The sequence below is a fragment of the Chiloscyllium punctatum genome, chromosome 5 (assembly GCF_047496795.1).
Source record: "Chiloscyllium punctatum isolate Juve2018m chromosome 5, sChiPun1.3, whole genome shotgun sequence".
Lineage (NCBI taxonomy): Eukaryota > Metazoa > Chordata > Chondrichthyes > Orectolobiformes > Hemiscylliidae > Chiloscyllium > Chiloscyllium punctatum.
In genome coordinates, this window is record NC_092743.1 from 117348343 (window position 1) to 117367386 (window position 19044).

The 19044-nt window shown below is 40.3% G+C and overlaps 1 protein-coding gene across 5 annotated transcripts in view; it reads left to right on the forward strand.

Moving 5' to 3' along the window:
* Positions 1 to 18418, forward strand: part of amph (amphiphysin) — a 222572-nt gene extending 204154 nt beyond the window's left edge. For 4 of the 5 annotated variants that reach the window (XM_072571180.1, XM_072571181.1, XM_072571184.1 and 1 more), the window contains 6 exons: positions 1379 to 1438; positions 3671 to 3730; positions 5309 to 5374; positions 9698 to 9982; positions 15259 to 15360; positions 17495 to 18418. In XM_072571180.1, the coding sequence (XP_072427281.1) occupies positions 1379 to 1438; positions 3671 to 3730; positions 5309 to 5374; positions 9698 to 9982; positions 15259 to 15360; positions 17495 to 17602 (681 nt within the window). In that variant the 3' untranslated portion in view covers positions 17603 to 18418. The remainder of the gene's footprint in view (positions 1 to 1378; positions 1439 to 3670; positions 3731 to 5308; positions 5375 to 9697; positions 9983 to 15258; positions 15361 to 17494) is intronic. The other variant, XM_072571182.1, reaches the window with a different exon arrangement.
* The last annotated feature ends 626 nt before the right edge of the window (positions 18419 to 19044 follow it).

The following is a 19044-nucleotide window of genomic DNA, read 5'->3' on the forward strand; positions in this document are numbered from 1 at the left end:
GCTCTTTGTCTGAGCCTCCTGCAGTGTTCCAATAATGCTTAATGCAAGCTTAAGGAACAAAAATTCATCTTTCATTTTGGTGCTTAATTCATAACCTTCCACACTCAATATTGAGTTCAGTTATTTCAGATTGTAACCTCTACTTACATGTTTTCCTCGCATTGCTGGTTTTGCTTTCTTCTGTCATATTTTCCCTGCTTTTGCTTTCAATGATAGCTGTTCATTATTTTGCTTCCTCTAAATATCTTTTATTTTTGCAAAAACAGAAATTGCTGAAGAGACTCAACAGATCTGGCAGCATCTGTGGGGAGAAAGCAGAGTTAATGTTTAGATTACAGTGACTCTTCATCAGAACTGATAGCAGCTGGGAAAACATGGTATTTATGCAGAACACGAAATTGTGGGGGTGGGGGGGGGTGGTGTTGGGGGGGGGGGTGTGTCATTGGATGAGTGGAGACAGAGCCCAGACAAATGGAGATACAAAAAGGGTAGGCAGACATGGGGATTCTTGATAGTCAACCAGGATGGATGAGTGTGTGAAGAAGTGAAAATAAGACCTGAGAAAAGGTTAAAAACAATGGGTTGGCTAAGTTGAAAGCAACCCAGATAATGTGATAATAAGACTAAGAATGGGTGAGATTGGGCTGCGCTCAAAGCAACTCATGCCAAGATAGGACCAGAATGTGGAGTGTGAGTAGAAAACAGAGAAGGATGTGATCAGGCTGCAAAGTTATTGAACTCTATGTTTAATCCTAGGGGCTGCAGCGTCCCCAGGTGGAAAATGAGATACTGTTCTTGGCGCTTGTGCTGAAGCTCGTTGGAGCTTGCATACAAGAACTAGCATGTGGCATGAGCAGGCTATGTTGTGTGTATATTGGATACCTACATCTTTATCATCTGTCAGGGAAAACTGTCAAAATGGGAGTAAGATTGGAAGTCCTGGATTTGATTCTTGACCACTATTTTGAAGTGATTCCAAGTTGACTGAGCTCAGGAATAATCCAGGCCATTAAGCTTCTCTCTTTTCTCACAGATTTCATCAGATCTTCTGAGCATTTACAGCATTTTTTGTTTTTAATAATAATCACAGTGGTTTTGTCTTGGTACAAATTCATAGTCTAAATGTCCATGTTACCAAAAAATGCACAGTCTACCATTGCTCTGTTTAGTAGATTGGGCAGTCCATCTCAGTATTGAAGTGTTTTTGTCTCTGAACCTGTTGTCATGTTTATAAAAAGCACCCATTGCTAGAAAAATCATCTTAACCAATCAACCATCCCTGAGACCACATCATGTTCTAATACTGAACACTTCTAAATTTAAAATATGATACTTGAGGTACATTCAGTTGAAATAATTCCCTTTTCTCCCCATCAAGGAAATTAAGGAACCTGAGGTGCAGGAGCCAGCTGTTAGTGCTGAGACTGATAGCACTGAGGTATGTAAATAGTACCTCAATAGCTGGACAAAAGAGTAGATAATCTGCTCAAATTAAATATCTATGATCAAATCTCATCCCTACAGATAGTTCTATGCAAATGAAATTGTTTCTTGTGTGTCAGAGATACTTCCTCATCCCGTTAGAAAAAAGGACAGTGATGTACCAGCTATTGTGTGTAGTTTATTGTGTAGCAAAGCTGGACCAGCATTGGTGTTAATTCAGAATTTGAGAAAAGAAGAAACTGTGGGCTATGTTTAACGCATTTGTGAGGTTTCTATTTTACAATGATTCAATACATTTCAACTGTGGCTTTGTTGTATGCTGTGTATGTTCTTTTAAAAGCATGTGTGTTTCTGAGTCAAGATTAGAGTGGTGCTGGAAAAGCACAGCCAGTCAGGCAGCATCCGAGGAGCAGGAAAATTGACATTTCGGGCAAAAGCCTGATGAAGGGCTTTTGCCCGAAACGTCGTTTTTCCTGCTTCTCGGATGCTGCCTGACCTGCTGTGTTTTTCCAGCAACACTCTAATCTTCACTCTGATCTCCAGCATCTGCAGTCCCCATTTTTGCCGCATGTGTGTTTCTGCAGATCAAATTGAATGAATCTGTCAGATTTTCTCCGTAAAATAAAAGGCTATATTATGAGGAGTTATTCTGTGAATGCTTTCTCTCTAGCTGAGTTTATGTCCATGGATTTAAGTGTCTGGGAATTTGTAATAGCAGGACAGAGTGTTCACACAGCCACCACTTTCCAAGATAATCTGGACAGTTACAATGGGCTGAATGATTTTCTTCTGTTGTAAGACTGTAATGGGGCATTTAATTCCTCCCTACCCCCAGAATACAAACAAAGTTGTGTGTTACTAATCTGATTCCTGACCCCTTTGCCAATCTCTGGTTTAGATGATGGGGAGGGCCACCAGCCCACTCTAAACACTCGGATTGAAATTTTAAACATAATGAAGAAGTTGCATGCTTCATTGTATTTCCCCATTTGAGATATAAATGTGAGCAGTCAGGTTCTCTGAACATGGTGGAATCTTTTGGTATTTATAATAACATCAGAGCACCTCTCAGCTATCTGCTTCTAGGTTGGGAAGTCCAAGTGTTTTCTCACCACACAAACGCCTGACACTGGAGATTATTCACATGCCTCTTTTCTTGACTCTGCCTCCAATGGAGTATAGAACTATACAGCGCAGGAACAGGCCCACAGACCCACCATGTCATACTGAGCATGCTGCCATTCTAACTAATCCTATCTGCTGGCATATGGTTTGTATTCCTCTAAAGCCTGTCTGTTCATGTGTCTGTCTAAATGCCTCTTAAATGTTGCCGTCATATCTGCATCCACCACCTCCCCTGGCAGTGCTTTCCAGGCACCTACCATCCTCTATGTAAAAACTTGCCTCCCACGTCGCCTTTAAACTTCCCCCTTCTCACATTAAATGCCTCGTAGTAATTGACATTTTCACCCTGGGGAAAATCCCCAACTATTCACCTTATCAATGGATCTCATGATTTTATATACTTCTATCCTCCTCAAATTCAGAGGGTGCTCAGCCTCCAATACTCTAGCGAAAACAATCTAAGTCTATCCTTATAGCAAATACATTCCAATCCAGGCAACATCTTTGGAAACCTCTTTTGCACCCTTTCCAAAGCCTTTGCACCCTTTCCAAAGCCTCCACATCCTTCCCATAGTGTGGCAACCAGAACCTCACACAATACTTCAAATGTGGCCTAACGAAAGTTTTATACAGCTGCAACATGACTTGTATTCTATCAAAGTATTTGTGAAGGAAGAAGAGACATAGCTATTCTATTGGATGACTATTGTGCATTTGGTATGGATTTCATTCAGTTGGAAACTTCCTTTAACCACACTCTGGTGAAGTGTTAAGCCTTCAGTACTTTGCAAAGGAATTTGCGAAAGGGCAATTGGTAAAAATTATTTTACGGCAAGATTCGTTAGCATCCTCAGTCCTCAGGTACAGACCATTGCTGAGGCAAAGCCCACACATTGTTTTTAACGGGAAAATCAAATTGATATTTGAAAAAGAGAAATACCGTGATTAAGGTTGTGGTGAGTAAGCAGGAAAGTGGAATTAGATTGATAGATCAAAACCACCAGTGCCATATTTGATGAGCCAAATAGCTTGCTTTTGTTATGCAGCATAGTACCAGTCCATGCTGAATACAAATAAATCCTCTGTTTTATTCCCCTTCAAGGAAATTAAGGAGCCTGAGGTGGAGGAGCCAGTCATAGGTGCTGAGACTGAAAGCGCTGAGGTATGTAAATATTTACAGAGCACTGGGTTAGATTTAAGTTGTATTACCTGCTCACTCCAGTTAAATATTTGCCATCTTGTCTCGCTTTTATTCAAACAAGGAAGCTGGAAACTTAAAGCATGCTGCAATCATGTGGCAGATTATGTTTTGAGAGCCTCGGAGATTATACCATGACCAGTATTTTACAATTCTCTTCGTACAATCTACGATCTAGATTAGAAAATACCATGGGTTCCATTGAATTCCCCAGCGATGGTCTCATGGAAAAGAAGATCCTAGCGATCGTAAAGCCCTTGTGCAGGTTCCCGGCAGGTGTGGTTCCATGCCGGGGGTGAAATTAGTTTGTGATGTGCAAACTAAAAATCTCCATCATGCTGCAATAAAAGAATTGTGATTTTATGCTGCTCTTTCATCAAAACAGTGCAACAAGTAAATTTCCTCAATCACTTCCTGAGTCATGACCATTGATATCTCATTGAGTGAGTCTCAGTTTTTAACACTCGCCAAGTCCCCAAACTCCTTGGTGTAAAAGGTTAGACAATGCTGGTTTCCAATGTCCAAGCCTGTTCTCAGTGGGTGTACACCTACAGCAAAAGCTTTTGCCCAGTCTGACCTCACAGTCACTATTTCTGGCATTTCCTGTTGTTTAATTATTACTCATTCCTGAGACCTGTACTAGATCAGTATAAATATGAATAAGTTTTGATGGCATTAGAACCTATATTTTCTTAAAAATGATTGCAATTATCTTGGCTCATTTTGTCTTTTTTTTGTGTATATTTGGGATAGGTTGATGAGCATCATGGGAAATCTTGGTGTAAATTGTCATTGAAGTAAATTGTCATTGAAGTAAATTGAAGTAGAGAATATCAGTCAGACATTAAGGAAGCTTCAATCCAAAATCTCTAATAATTTAATGTTTTATAAATAATGGTATCTGGCTTCCTGTTAATATTTATCCATTTGTCATATCTGTATAAGAATATATTTTCTTTTTAATAGCTTTAATCCTAAACTAAAGAAATAGAGACAGATTAAATACTGATGTCCCTCACCTCCAACTCCCTCAATGAAACACTTTACACTGTATGAGACATTTCTCCTAGTACAGCACCACACCTTACAGAGTGCAGTATCAATTTTGGAGGAGGTTGTAGCATTTCATAAGTGAGCAGCCAAGGGCACTATCAGTTTAACACCCTAACCTTCACACCCAGTTCTCTGTGTTCTAGTCAATGGAGACTCTCCACTAGGAGCAGAGGTGCTTTGAAGGCCCAGAATTTTCATTATAACCTATGACAAAATAACACATGAAATACATTATACATCCTGAAACCCATTTGTGCAAACCCATTTTGACAGTGATAAATATGCTTCAATATAAATACCACTCAAAGAACATAATGAAGAGTTGAACTGATGGATGCAATAGAAATTTAAATGTAATTCTTCAACAGTTGAATGCCAAGGCACTATAATCTTCTTGTACAAAATCTTAATTATCCACATTAACATATAAAGGAACCCAAGTGCCGTAAAGACCTGCTTTTGAATCTGATCTGGCTTTTTATCTTACAGAATGTGACACCTGAGGCAGAGACTGAACAAGGCCAGGCAACTTCTGATGACTTAGAGCCTTCACAGGTACAGATCCAATCTCTAAACCCGATTCCTGTACCCAGAATCAGAAATATATCTGTGAACATGCAATAGAAAACAAGGATAAAAAGCTAATTATTACAGCTCTTTCCAAAAGGTGATAGTCAATATAGAGTCATAGAGATGTACAGGATGGAAACAGACGCGTTGGACCAGCTCGTTCATGCCAGCTAGATATCCTGAATAAACTAGTCCATTTGCCAGCATTTGGCCCACATTCCTCTGAACCCTTCCTGTTCAAATACCCATGCAGACACCAATTAAATATTGTAACTGTGCCAGCCTCCACCACTTCCTCATTCCCTACAAACACCACCCTCTGCATTAGAAAGTTGCCCCTTAGGTCCCCTTTAAATCTTTCTCCTCTCATATTAAACGTAACCCCTATAGTTTCAGACACCCCCAACCCAGGAAAAAGTCCTTTGCTATTCATCCCATCCATGCTGTCATGATTTTATAAACATCTATAAGGTGACCCTTCAGCCTCCAATGCTCCAGGGAATACATGCCCAGCCTATTCAGCCTCTCCCTATAGCTCACACCCTCCAACCCTTTTCTGAACCCTTTCAAGTTTCACAACATCCTTCCCATAGCAGGGAGACCAGAATTGCATGCAATATTCAAAAAGTGGCTGAAACAAAGTCCTGTAAAGCTGCAACATGACCTCCCAACTCCAATACTGAATGCACTGACCAATAAAGGAAAGCACACCAAGCGCCTTCTTCACTATCCTATCCAGCTGCAACTCTACTTTCAAGGAACTATGAACCGACACTATAAGGTCTCTTTGTTCAGCAACACTTCCCAGGACCTTACCATTAAATGTATAAGTTCTGTACTGATTTGCCTTCCTAAAATGCAGCATTTCACAATTATCTAAATTAAATTCCATCTGCCACTCCTTGGCCCATTGGGTTCATCTCTGATCAAGATCCTGTTGTATTCTATGGTAGCCTTCTTTGCTGTCTACTCCAATTTTGGTGTCATCTGCAAACTTACTAAATATACCGCCTATGTTCACATCCAAATTATTTACATAAATGATGAAAAGCAATGGACACAGCACCGATCCTTGTGGCACTCCACTGGTCACAGGCCTCCAGTCTGAAAAACAACCCTCCACCACCACACTCTGTCTTCTACCTTTGAGCCAGTTCTGTATCCAAATGGCTAGTTCTCCTTGTATTCCATGAGATCTAACCTTGCTAATCAGTCTCCCATTGGGAACCTAGTTAAAGCCTTACTGAATTCCATATAGATCACGTTCACCGTTCTGCTCTCATCAATCCTCTTCGTTACTTCTTCAAAACACTCAATCAAGTTTCTGAGACATGATTTCCCACGCACAAAGCCATGTTGACTATGCCTAACCAGTTTTTGCCTTTCCAAATACATGTAAATCCTGTCCCCCAGGATTCCCTCCAACAATTTGCCCACCACCGTTATCAGGCTCACTGATGTCTATAGTTCCCTGGCTTTTCCTTCTAGTTTTCCTTAAATAGTGGCATCACGTTAGCCAACCTCCAGTCTTCCGGCACTTCACCTGTGGGTACCAATGATACAAATATCTCAGTAAAAGACCCAGCAATCACTTCCCTAGCTTACCACAGAGCGCTCAGGTACAACTGATCAGGTCCTGAGCACTTATCCACCTTTATGCATTTTAAGCTGTTCAGCACCTCCTCTTATATAATATGACCACTTTTCAAGATATTGCTGTTTATTTCCCCACATTCTATATCTTCCAAATCTTTCTCCAATGTAAACACTGATGCAGAGTACTCGTTTAGTACCTCCCCATCTCCTGCAGTTTCAAAGATTGGCAGCCTTGCTGATCTTTGAGCCTTATTCTCTCCCTAGTTACCCTTTTATCCTCAATTTATTTGTTAAATCCTTTTGGATTCTCCTTAACCCTATTTGCCAAAGCTATCACATGTCGCCTTTTTGTTTCCTCCTGCCTAACAAATATTGTTCAGGTCTCACCACTGCAAGGGAGTGCACCAAGGGTGCAGGTTTAATAAGTCCAGTTTGGTGCTCCCAGTCAGAGTGCTGTTGTTCTACATTCTCTTAGTAAACTTGAATGTAGCAGCTGATAATTTCAACATCATGGTGATCATGGAGTCCAGACAAAAATCGAATAACAACCTCCAGCACCATATTGTCAATGCTGGGCATTGGTGGAATAACAACATCCTGGACCATGACATGATCTTCCAGATGATGAGGTCAAACCAAAATGTTTATAGGGGTTAGAGGGTCTGTTCATTTGCCACTGAAGGTGTTCCTCAGCATGGAATGCAAGGAAAAACATCACAATATTATTCCCCCCAGTCAAGGAACTCAAAATAGGCAGGATCAATTTCAAATTAATAAATGGAAGGTATTGCATTTTGGTAAGATCAGCAAGGGTAGGAATTATACAGTTAATGGTAGGGTCCTGGGAGTATTGTTCAACAGAGAGACTTAGGGGTTCAGTAATATAGCTCTGTGAAAGTTGCATCACAGGTATACAGGGTGGTAAGGAAGGTGTTTTGCCACCTTGCCTCCATGAGTATTGAGATAGGAGTTGGGATGTCATGTTGCAGTTGTACAGGACATTGGTGAGGCTGCTTTTGTACAGTTTTGGTCACCCTGCTATAGGAAGGATATTATTAAATTGGTGAGTGTGCAGCAAAGATTTACAAGGATGTCACTGGGATTGGAGGGTTTGAGTTCTCAGGAGAGGCTGGATTAGCTGGGACTTCTTTCACTGGAGAGTAGGAGATTGAGGGGTGATTTTATAGAGATTTATAAAATCATGACAGGCATAGATAAGGTAAATAGCAAAGGTCTTTTCCCCAAAAATCCGCAGAGTTCAAAATCCGCAGGCACATATTTAGGATATGAGGGGACCTGAGGGGCAACTTGTTTCACACAGAAGGTAGTTTGTACGTGGAAGAACTGCCAGAGGAAGTAATAGATGCAGGTGCAGTTACAACATTTAAAAGACATTTGGACAGGGTACATGAATAGGTAAGGTCTAGACAGATATGGACCAAATGCCAGCAAATGGGACTAATTTAGTTTGGGAAACTCAGTCAGCAAGGACAAGTTGGACTGAAAGGTTTGTTTTTGTGCTGCATGACTCTATGAGTAAAACTTGAAAACATCATTTTGCATAAAAGACATTGGAAATTTGAATTCCTCTCCTCACCAAAAAATTGTAAATGTTTGGTCAATTTAATTTTCAAGACTAAGATTGATAGGCTTTTGTTAGTGAACAATAATAGGGGATACAGGGTAAATGGAATTAGGTACAGATTAGCCATAATCTAATGGAATGTTAGAACAGACTTGAGGCACTGAACGTCCTACTCCAGCTGTTATGTTCCACACACTGCATTAAATGACTAAATCACTTCTGATCAATGCTGGTAGTAGAATAAATGTTATTCGGTACACTGAAAGAAGTTGTCTCATCTTCTTTGAAGCGCACCATGGAAATTTCCATGTGCAGCTCAAAGAAACTCATCAGAAAGGTGGAACCTCTGACATTGCTCAGTGAACATACTGGACTATCAGTTCCAGTCTCTGAAATGGAACTTCATCCCTAACCTTCATAACTCAAAAGCTAGCGTGCCGCCACTGAGTCAAAGTTGAGATTAGTAATAAAAGCTGTGTGCCCTCGTTTGCAGTGACTGCTGTGCCGAATGACATTATACCCAAACTAACCCACATCCCACAACCTGCATTAAGTTATCTCCCTGCTTTCAAGTACTGAAGAGTGGCTTGAATTGACAACTTTTTGAGTATGGTGATATAACCAAATTTATTAATCTGACAAGTTTTTTATAAAATTTCTTCTCAGAAAATTGATTTTGCTGGCAGAGCTGACATTTATTGCTCATCCCAAATTGGATCTAAGAAGATGGTGGTGGACCATGGTGCTGAATGGCTACAATTGTATAGCAAAATCACTCCCATGATGCCATTCTAAGGACTAAGAAGAAATTATTATTAATTGTCTGGGACAGGCTGGATAATGTATGGTTTGGAGGTGATGTTGTTCCGATAAACCTATTGTCCTGAGATTCTGAGGAAGAGTCACTGGACCTGAAATGTTAACTCTGATTTCTCTCCACAGATGCTACCAGACCTGCTGAGCTTTTCCAGCAATTTCTGTTTTTGTTTCACAAAGTCAATGACAGGTTACACAAATTCTCAAATTCCCAATCTGATTTTCTCACAATGTTTTGAAAGTCGTAGCATATTACCTTGAAGAGATTTCCGTAAGAGAGCTACTTCAACTTGAGATTTTACTTTGCAAAGGTTTCAGTTCCTTCGGTGGTTGTTCAGCCTGCATCCAACCATGAAGGTGAAGATGATCCAGACCAAGCAGAGGATGAAACTCAAGATGTGCAAGCAGAGGAGAAGGCAGTCACAGACATGAACACATCTGCAACAGCCAGTGTACCAGAACAGGTTGAAGAAATGAGCTCAGATAGCATTGGGAAAGATGACAGTGCAGAAACCACCAGTGTCCCTCAGCAACAGAGTGCAGCTGAAGATGAAGTTTCTGTCTCACAGAGCATGCCTCCAGGGTTCATGTACAAGGTGAGATGTTTTATGTTCTGCTACTAAATAAACAAGAAGCTTTGTCTAATATTATCCAATGTTACATTTGTGTAGACATTTATAAAAAAACTCAATATTGAAGAGCTTCAAAAGTGATTTTTTTTTGCTGTAACCACTTACAGCTAAAGCTGATAGCTCAGTTTCTTTCATTGCTAACTTCTTGGCCTCCACTTCAGTATTGGCAAGAATTCAAGGGTATCATATCTTCCACAGGCTGGAATTCTGAAGATGTGGCTAAATGTTCAGTAATTTCAACTGACAGGAGATCTAAGCTTTCCTCCACAGACACCCCCGCGCTCACACACAAACATGTACAGCAGAAAGGGATGTGCTAATATTTGTGCTAACTCTTCCCTAGACCAATCCAAATCTAATCTCAGTGATCCATTCACTGCCTCTGCTCCAAATATTTATTAATTTAAAAGATGTCTCAAACACTTACTGCTTAAAATGGTCTAAAATCCTTCTGTGTAAATTCATTTCTCCTAATCTCCCACCCTTTTCATGAGAATCTTAAATTGATGACCTTGCATCAGTGATTCCCCAATCAGGAGAAAGAGGGTTCTATCATTCAGAAGATCCATTTTTAAAAATAACTGTATTAAGCATTCATTTGGCCTTTCTTGGAAACAAACTTTCTTCTGTGCTGGCAGGACATATTGATAATAGACTGGGTAGGTCTCTAGATAGGATTTCACCACTACAACATGCCCCCCCCTCTTCAACCCCAACAACAATCTCCAGCCAGATCATCTGGAGGGCAATTGAAACTGAGATCAGAGATATTCCACGACTAAATCTATGTTGGATCTCTGAGCTACTGTCTCTTCAAATAACCTCCCTGTTGGAGACTAAAATGGAAAAATTAGTCCTTGCACACTAAGAAAGAAAATCTGTGTTCACTAGGTTTTGCTAAATAGAGCAGATGAGAACTATATTTTCTTACCCTTCGTCAATACATTTCATCTGCAAATAGTCTCTATGTCTGTCCCTATCCATCCAAAATTTCTTTCATGGAGTCATAGAGTCAGAGAGCAGTACATCACAAACCACGCGGGATCAATGTGGATTTCACCAGTTTCCTCATTTCCCCTCCCCTTATCTTATTCCAGATCCAACCTACCAACTCAGCACTGCCCTCTTTACCTGCCTTACATGTCCAACCTATCCATCGTCCTTCCCACCTATCCGCTTCACCCAGCAATCACTTCCCTCGTTTACCAGAGTTCTAGGGTACACCTGATCAGATCGTGGGGATTTATCCACCTTTATGCATTTTAAGCCGTCCAGCGTTTATGTAATACTGACATTTTTTTAAGATATCACCATCTATTTCACCACATTCTATATCTTCCATATCCTTCTCCACAGTAAACATCAATGCAAAATACTCATTTACAACCTTCCCCTATCTCCTGGCATTCCAGACACAGGCAGACTTGCTGATCTTTAAGTGGCCCTATTCTCTCCCTCGTTACCCTTTTGTCCTTATCGTATTTATAGAATCCCTTTGGGTTCTCCTTAACTCTATTTGCCAAAGCTATCTCATGTCCCCTTTTTGCCCTCCTGATTTCCCTCTTAAGTATTCTCCTACTGCCTTTATACTCATCTAGAGATTCACATGATCTCTGCTAACTATACTTGACATATACTACCTTCTTATTCTTGACCAAATCCTCAATTTCTCTAGTCATCCAGTATTCCCTACACCTACCAGCCTTGCCCTTCACCCTCACAGGAACATGTGTCTGGACTCTTATTATCTCATTTTTCAAGACTTACCATTTTCCAGCCATCCCTTTAACTACAAACATCCGCCCTCCCCACCTCCCACCACCCCCGCCCCCCCCCCCCCTCCCGCCCCAAATCAAGTTTTGAAATTTCTTGCCTCATACCGTCAAAATTGGCCTTCCTCCAACTTAGAGCTTCAACTTTTATGTTCTGGTCTATGCTTTTCTACCACTATTTTAAAACTAATAGAATTATTGTTATTGGCCCCAACATGCTTCCCCAGACACCTCAGTCACCTGCCCTGCCATATCTTCCAAGAGGAGGTCATATTTTGCACCTTCTCTATATTCTGAATCTGAAAATTTTCTTGTACACACTTAACAAATTCCTGCCCATCCAAGCCCTTAACACTATGGCAGTCCCGGTCAATGTTTGGTAAGTTAAAATCCCCTACCATAACCACCCTATTATTCTTACAGGTAACTGAGATCTCCTTACAAATTTGTTTCTCAATTTTCTGCTGACTATTGGGGCGTATATAGTACAATCCGGTGATCATCCCTTTCTTATTTCTCAGTTCCACCCAAATAACTTCCCTGGATGTATTCCCAAGGATATCCTCTCTAAGTATAACTGTAATGTTATTCCTAATCAAAAATGCCTCTCCCTTTTCTCTCTTGTCTCCTTTTGATCCTTCCCATAGCATCTGTACCCTGAAACATTAAGCTGCCAGTCCTGTCCATCCCTGACTTATGTCTCTATAACTGCAATGATATCCCAATCCCATGTTCCCAACTATGCCCTGAGTTCATTTGCCTTATTTGTTAGATGTCTTGCATTGAAATAAGTGCAGTTTAATTTATCAGTCCTATCTTGTTCTCTGGTTTGTTCCTGCCTGCCCTGACTGTTTGACTTGCCCCTTTTTCCAATTGTATCAGTCTCAGACTGATCTCCTTCCTCACTATCCCTCCGGTCCCACCACAAACTAGTTGAAATCCTCCTGAGCAGCTCCAGTAAATCTCCCCACCAGTATATTAGTCCCCTTCTAATTCAGGTTCAGTCTGTCTTTCCTGAACAGGTCATTTCTACCCCAGAAGAGATTCCAATGATCCAAAAACTGAATGCTTCCCTGCACCAGCCATGCATTCATCTGCTCTATCTTCCTATTCCTAACCTCAGTAGCGCGTGGAACTGGTTGTAATCCAAATGTTACTACCTTCAAGGACTGTCTTTTTAAATTTTTGCCTAACTTTCTATATTCTCTCCTCAGAATCTCATCATTTTCCCATCCTATGTCATTAGTTGCAATGTGTATAACAACCTCCTGCTGGTCTCTCTCCCCTTTGACAATACTCTGCACCTTCTCCAAAATATCCAGCAGAGAGGCAGCACACCATTCTAATGTTTCACTCTCAGCCACAGAAACATCTGTCTGTGCCTCTGACTAGAGACTCCCTTATCACAATCAATCGTTTGGAACTTGGCATACAGTACATTACAGCCAGTCTCGATACCAGAAACTTGGCTTTTCATGCTACATTCCCTGAGAGTCCATCACCCCCTACATTTTCCAAAACAGCAGACTTGCTTGAGATGCGGATAGCCACAGGAGACTCTTGCACTACTTGCAAGTACTTGCAAGTCCTTGCAAGTCTTTCTACCTTTCCTGGAGTCAACCCATCTATCTGACTATATCTTCAGTTTATCTTCCTTCCTGCTACTTCCATTCATCACACCCCCTAGCTTCTGTAAGTTCTTCATTGCCTCTAACTGCTGCTCCAACCTATCTATGCAATCCGATAGAATTCACAACCAAACACACTTCCTGCAGATATAATCATCATAACATGGAAACGCTCTGTAATCTCCCATATCCAACAGGAAGAGCACATCACACTACTTTGGCCATCTTTGCAGCTTAACAATCTACAGACTCAAAAAATAGCAAGTCTTACTGCTCTAAAAACACTGGTCCAGACTAACTTAGTACGTATATCTTTATATTTTTAAAGTTAAATCAAGTGACAGATTTCAATAAAAACATTTAATCCAAAAAGAACCAACTCTATTCACCATTATAGATTTACAAAAAAAGAACTGTAAAGTTACCGTGAGGGTGGCGCGGTGGCTCAGTGATGAGCACTGCTGCCTCACAGTGCCGGGGACCTGGATTCGATTCTAGCCTCGGGCGACTGTCTGTATGGAATTTGCACATTCTCCCCGTGTATCCATGGATTTCCTCCGCAATCCAAAGATGTGCAGGTTCGGTGAATTGGCCGTGTTACATTGCCCATAGGTTCAGGGATGTGTAGGTTAGGTGCATTAGTCAGGGGTGAATGTAGAATAATAAGGTAGAGGAATGGGTCTGGGCGGAGTACTCTTTGGATGGTTGATGTGAACATGTTGTGCCGAAGGGCCTGTTTCCATGCTGTAGGGTTACTATACTACACTTAAAAACGAGCCAGTTAGCTGCCCACCTGCTGTGAGCTCCCTCTCACAAGTTTCTCCAAGGTCAGCTGTGAATTTCGCTGTTTGTTAATTTTTCTTAGATGCACTCAAAGGTCCAGAGATACTTGAAACCAAATAGAGGCAGTGAAGTGCAGGTTACTGCTGGGTCAGACAACAGTGCAGGTTTATTTCTCTATTTAATTCACTTCCCATGTGGTCACTGCCTTTGTGTCTCTTCCTCCTTTTTAAAGTGCCGTTGTTTTGATTTTGTTTTTCCCAAAGTTCAAAAACGATGCAACAGCTTATAAAACAGTAATTACTGCTCCCAGAATTTGAGGAAATCAAGTCCAACGCTGAAAATACCTCAAAAAAAAAGAGCAGCTCTTACAGCTACAACTTTTTACCATCCTCCATCCTGGATTATCTAGAATCCTATCAAACTGTCAGTTATTCAAATGGAGAAATATATTTGCATTTTGAGGGGTTACACATTATAGGTAGAAAGAAAGTATGTTAATATTAATGTGACATATTTATATTAATATTATTACAGTCAAAACATTGTTTGTAAGGTAGGCAATTTCACAAATTAATTTGTGCACAGTAAAGAGATCATAGCCCAATGTTGGTGTATGAATAACTATCGATCAGGACTCTGAAGAAACACCTGTTTTCGAAAAAGTGTCTTTTTTATATCTATGTCTGAGGCTGGACAAAGCCCAGGCAACTCATCCAAAGAATTGGCACCTTTGACCATTCAGTACTCCCTCAGGATTACACTCAACTTTCAGTCCAGATGATACATTCAAGTCTCTGGAGTACAACTTGAATTCTAAACCTATGGACCCAGATGCAAGCACGCTATCACTGATCCAAGGCTGACAATTAATAACCTCTTTCTTCTTTCTGTAAACATCAGAGGTGTGTATCCTGGACTTTCAGAACACTGCAAGCTGAAAGTTGATGTAGTAATCCAGTATGTGGCTGTTAATATCATATGCAAGATGAAGTGGAGTTTGATGTGTTGGATGCCATATCAACGAAAGCAGACATTTTATGGTTGAATTTTCCAACAGGTTCAAGCGCTCCATACCTTTGAAGCTGCTAATGCAGATGAACTTAGTTTGCAGCGTGGGGACATTGTGTTGGTGGTTCCATCTGAATTAATAGAAGATCAGGTAAGTCGAAATCATATAGGTAGGTGAGAGCTGTTTATAGAGTTCATAGATCCATACAGCACAATTTACCTTTGGTAAATTGAACTAGCCCCATTTGCTGGCGTTTGCCCCATATCCCTCCAAACCTTTCCTATTATATTATCTTGAAAATATCTTTTAAATGTTATAATTGTATCCACCCCTATTGCTACCTTGTTTGAGCTTCTTAACAAGAGATAGATCAGAAACCTTAAATTGTAGATATTTAATGGAGATTGGCCACAGTTTGGCCTATTAAATTGCGTTCATATGGAGTTAATGAGTGACAATCTTCACATCATTGGAAAGCAATTCTAAATCGCCATTATCTCTTCAGCCTCTTAGCTTTCTCCATGTTGATAGATTACTTGTCTGACAGTCATTAGCTCCCTCCTGCTAAGGAGTGGGAAAACTGAAGCCATCATCATTGCTTGCTCCACAAACATCCTTCCCTAACCATGTAGCTCATGCTACTCCCTGGCCACAGGTTAAGCCCTCCATATTTCAGAAGGCCCCATGAAGCTAATAGGGATGACCAAGATCCAGCAATGCCTGATATAATTTACATTGTTATAATAAAAGTTATCTGAAAACTTATTTTTCATACTATTTTCACATCACACTGAGACAAAACAATTCAAAAATTTGGAAATTAAAGTTAATGAGTGAAAAGGTTCATTAAATCTTTAATAAGACATGGTGGCTCAGTGGTTAGCACAACTGCCTCACTGCACCAGAGACGCCAGTTTAAATCCACCCTTGGGCGACTGTCTGTGTGGAGTTTGCACATTATCCCTGTGTCTGTGTGGGTTTCTTCCCACAGTCCAAAGATGTGCAAGTTAGGTGGATTTGCCATGCTAAATTACCCATAAGAGGCTGGGTCTGGGTGGAATGTTCTTCAGAGGGTCGGTGTGGACTTGTTGGGCCAAATGGCCTGTTTCTACACTGAAGGGATTTTATGATTCTAAATGTTCAGATTGGAAACTCTGCCCATAATGCAACTTAATTTCCAGAATCTTGTGCACTTGCAGGAAGGTGTCTGTTGACAAGAGTGAAAATTCAAAAGGTTTAGTGCAAAGATATTTTCAAGAGCTACAGAATGTTAGCGGTTTTGATGATTGTTTGAGAGTAGCCAACTTTCTAAAATAATACATAGTTGTCATGCATTTTTTCTGAATGTTAGAGAAGTTGATTAGAGTCACACTGAACTTCTGCTTTTGGAATTGGTAGAGCGTTCCATATAGTTTCTAAGGAGGATTTTTGTTTGCAAAATAAGAAAAAACTTTCACTTGTATAATGTCTGCAACATCACTGGTCTCCAAAAGTGCTTTATTTCCTTTTGATGTATATTCACACTTATCATGCAAGTCTCAATAACCCCTTAATTCATAAAATTCCATGAACATCAGTTGAGAAGAATAACTATTTGGTGCTGTGGTTGAGGGAGGAACGTTGGCCAGGATATCAGGAAAGCTTCCAACTCTTCTATAATTTATCGAAATTCAAAGATACCATTCCCTCAATAATTTACTGAATCACATTTTTATAGCTGTGAACCTTTATTGCATTTAAAAACCACAGTATTTAGGTATGCACTTAAACTACCATAACATACAGGGCTACCAACCAAGTGATTAAGTTAAATAGTTCTTTTCTCAGGTAGCAAAGACCTGATATGTCATATGTTTTCTATGTGTGCAGTGACAGCAGCAGAAGTCTTTGTCAATGTGTTTGTGCAGTCTCAACCTCCACACTTCCAGTGGTTAGAGGCAGTTATAGGGAGCATATGGCAGAAGTCATGTTTTGTGTGTCAATGCTTTTCCTCAACCAATTCTTCTCACACACACTAAAAAAGTTCTGCTCCCTGCAAAATTGGAGAGATGTTCATTTTTGTTGTGCACTGTGCAAGCAAATTTGCCAACTATGAATCTACTACAGGAAACAGACAAACACAAAAGGATCTAATTTAATAATATCACTTGATCAATAAATATTGATCAGGACCAAGGGTTTAGGGTAGAGGTTGGTGGGTAGTTAACCTTGTTCTTCTTTAAATGGTACATGCCATTTTACATTGACCTGAGAAGACAAATGAATGTGTTCTTCACCCTTACAGGATGCTGGATGGCTCACAGGCATAAAGGAGTCCAATTGGTTACAGGACGGTGCTGCCAATGCCTTGAAAGGTTTGTTTCCCAAGAACTTCACTCAGCAACTGGAGTAGACTTCAGCCGTGGTCTATCTGTGTGGAAGTTAACAGAAAAGCAGGACTTTGTTCTGCAAACCACATGGTCTCCCACAACACAGTTGTGTCCTTAGAATCTTCAAAGGGTAATATCGGAGTTGAAAAGCTAATAGGGGAGGTCAAAAGCACTTGGTAAACACAATGAAGAGAGGAAATGTATATAGGATTAAATTAGCTGGAAGCATGGCATTGACCTCAATATAACTATTTTGAACCAACTACACAAATTAATATGTATTTGCTTATCAAAGTGCAACTCCATGTTTATTTGTATTCTCCTGGAGTTCATGTTGATTCTTGAATGAACCCCTATCAGTATAATGCTAGTGTAATCCTCCAGATAACAAATTTATGTTTTGCACCATGCACTATATAAGTTTGTTGTCATGCACCATAGTTCAGTAGTTTGTCAAATAGTTAAATAATCTATGTATACTTACCAATCTTTAATATGTTTACTATAATTTGTTTTCATTCCTACACATAGGGTTGAAGAGCTGTCTTTTCAGTAATACAGTGTACGTAACCCTACTTTATGTATTTCTTCACCCTATATTTCACAGCAATTCCAGTTGGCTGTTTTTGAACAAATATTGTTGCTTTATTGCCAAAACAAATCTAAAAAACTTGTGTTTGTAACGTATTGTGCATTAAGATTGTAAAATCCAGAATCAGAAGGAACAAGACTCCTCCACCTACTGGTTGGAGGATGCTTTTCCACTCTTCCATATAATCAACACAGATGTCCGCAGGTCCTTTAAAGGTGAAATAAAATGGTATATCAGTTATTTAAAACCACAGGCTTTATTTATCCTTGCAGCAACAGATTGGCATGTTTTATTCTGGTTAAGTGAAACATGCAACAAAATAAATTCAACATTTACAATAGACGTTGTAACTGTATTAATGTGTGGTCCTGTGATCATTGTTATTTATTTCACTGCTCGTGCCGGAATAAAGAAAAAGCAAAGCAGTGCTGCACCTTGTCTCCTGTCATTTCAGAGTTTACATTACATGATATTACATTACTGTGTGGAAACAGGCCCTTTGGCCCAACCAGTCCACACCGACCCGCCGAAGCACAACCCACCCATACCCCTTACCTAACACTATGGGCAATTTAGCCTGGCCAATTCACCTGACCTGCACATCTTTGGACGGTGGGAGGAAACCGGAGCATGGAATGCCACAAATCCAAGCTCACACCGTTGGGAGCATTTTCATCTGTAGGATCTAAATATTCATGAATAACTGGGCAGAACGCCAATTGTTTCTCTAGATTTTTGCTTTATTGCAATCCTACCCAGTTGATACTAAATCCCCGGCAGTTGAAGATGGAACTGTACTCTTTGATTTGTTTATTCACTGTTCAGAAAATCCAATCTGCCATTTTCTTTCCTGCCCGTTTTGAGGATGATGCA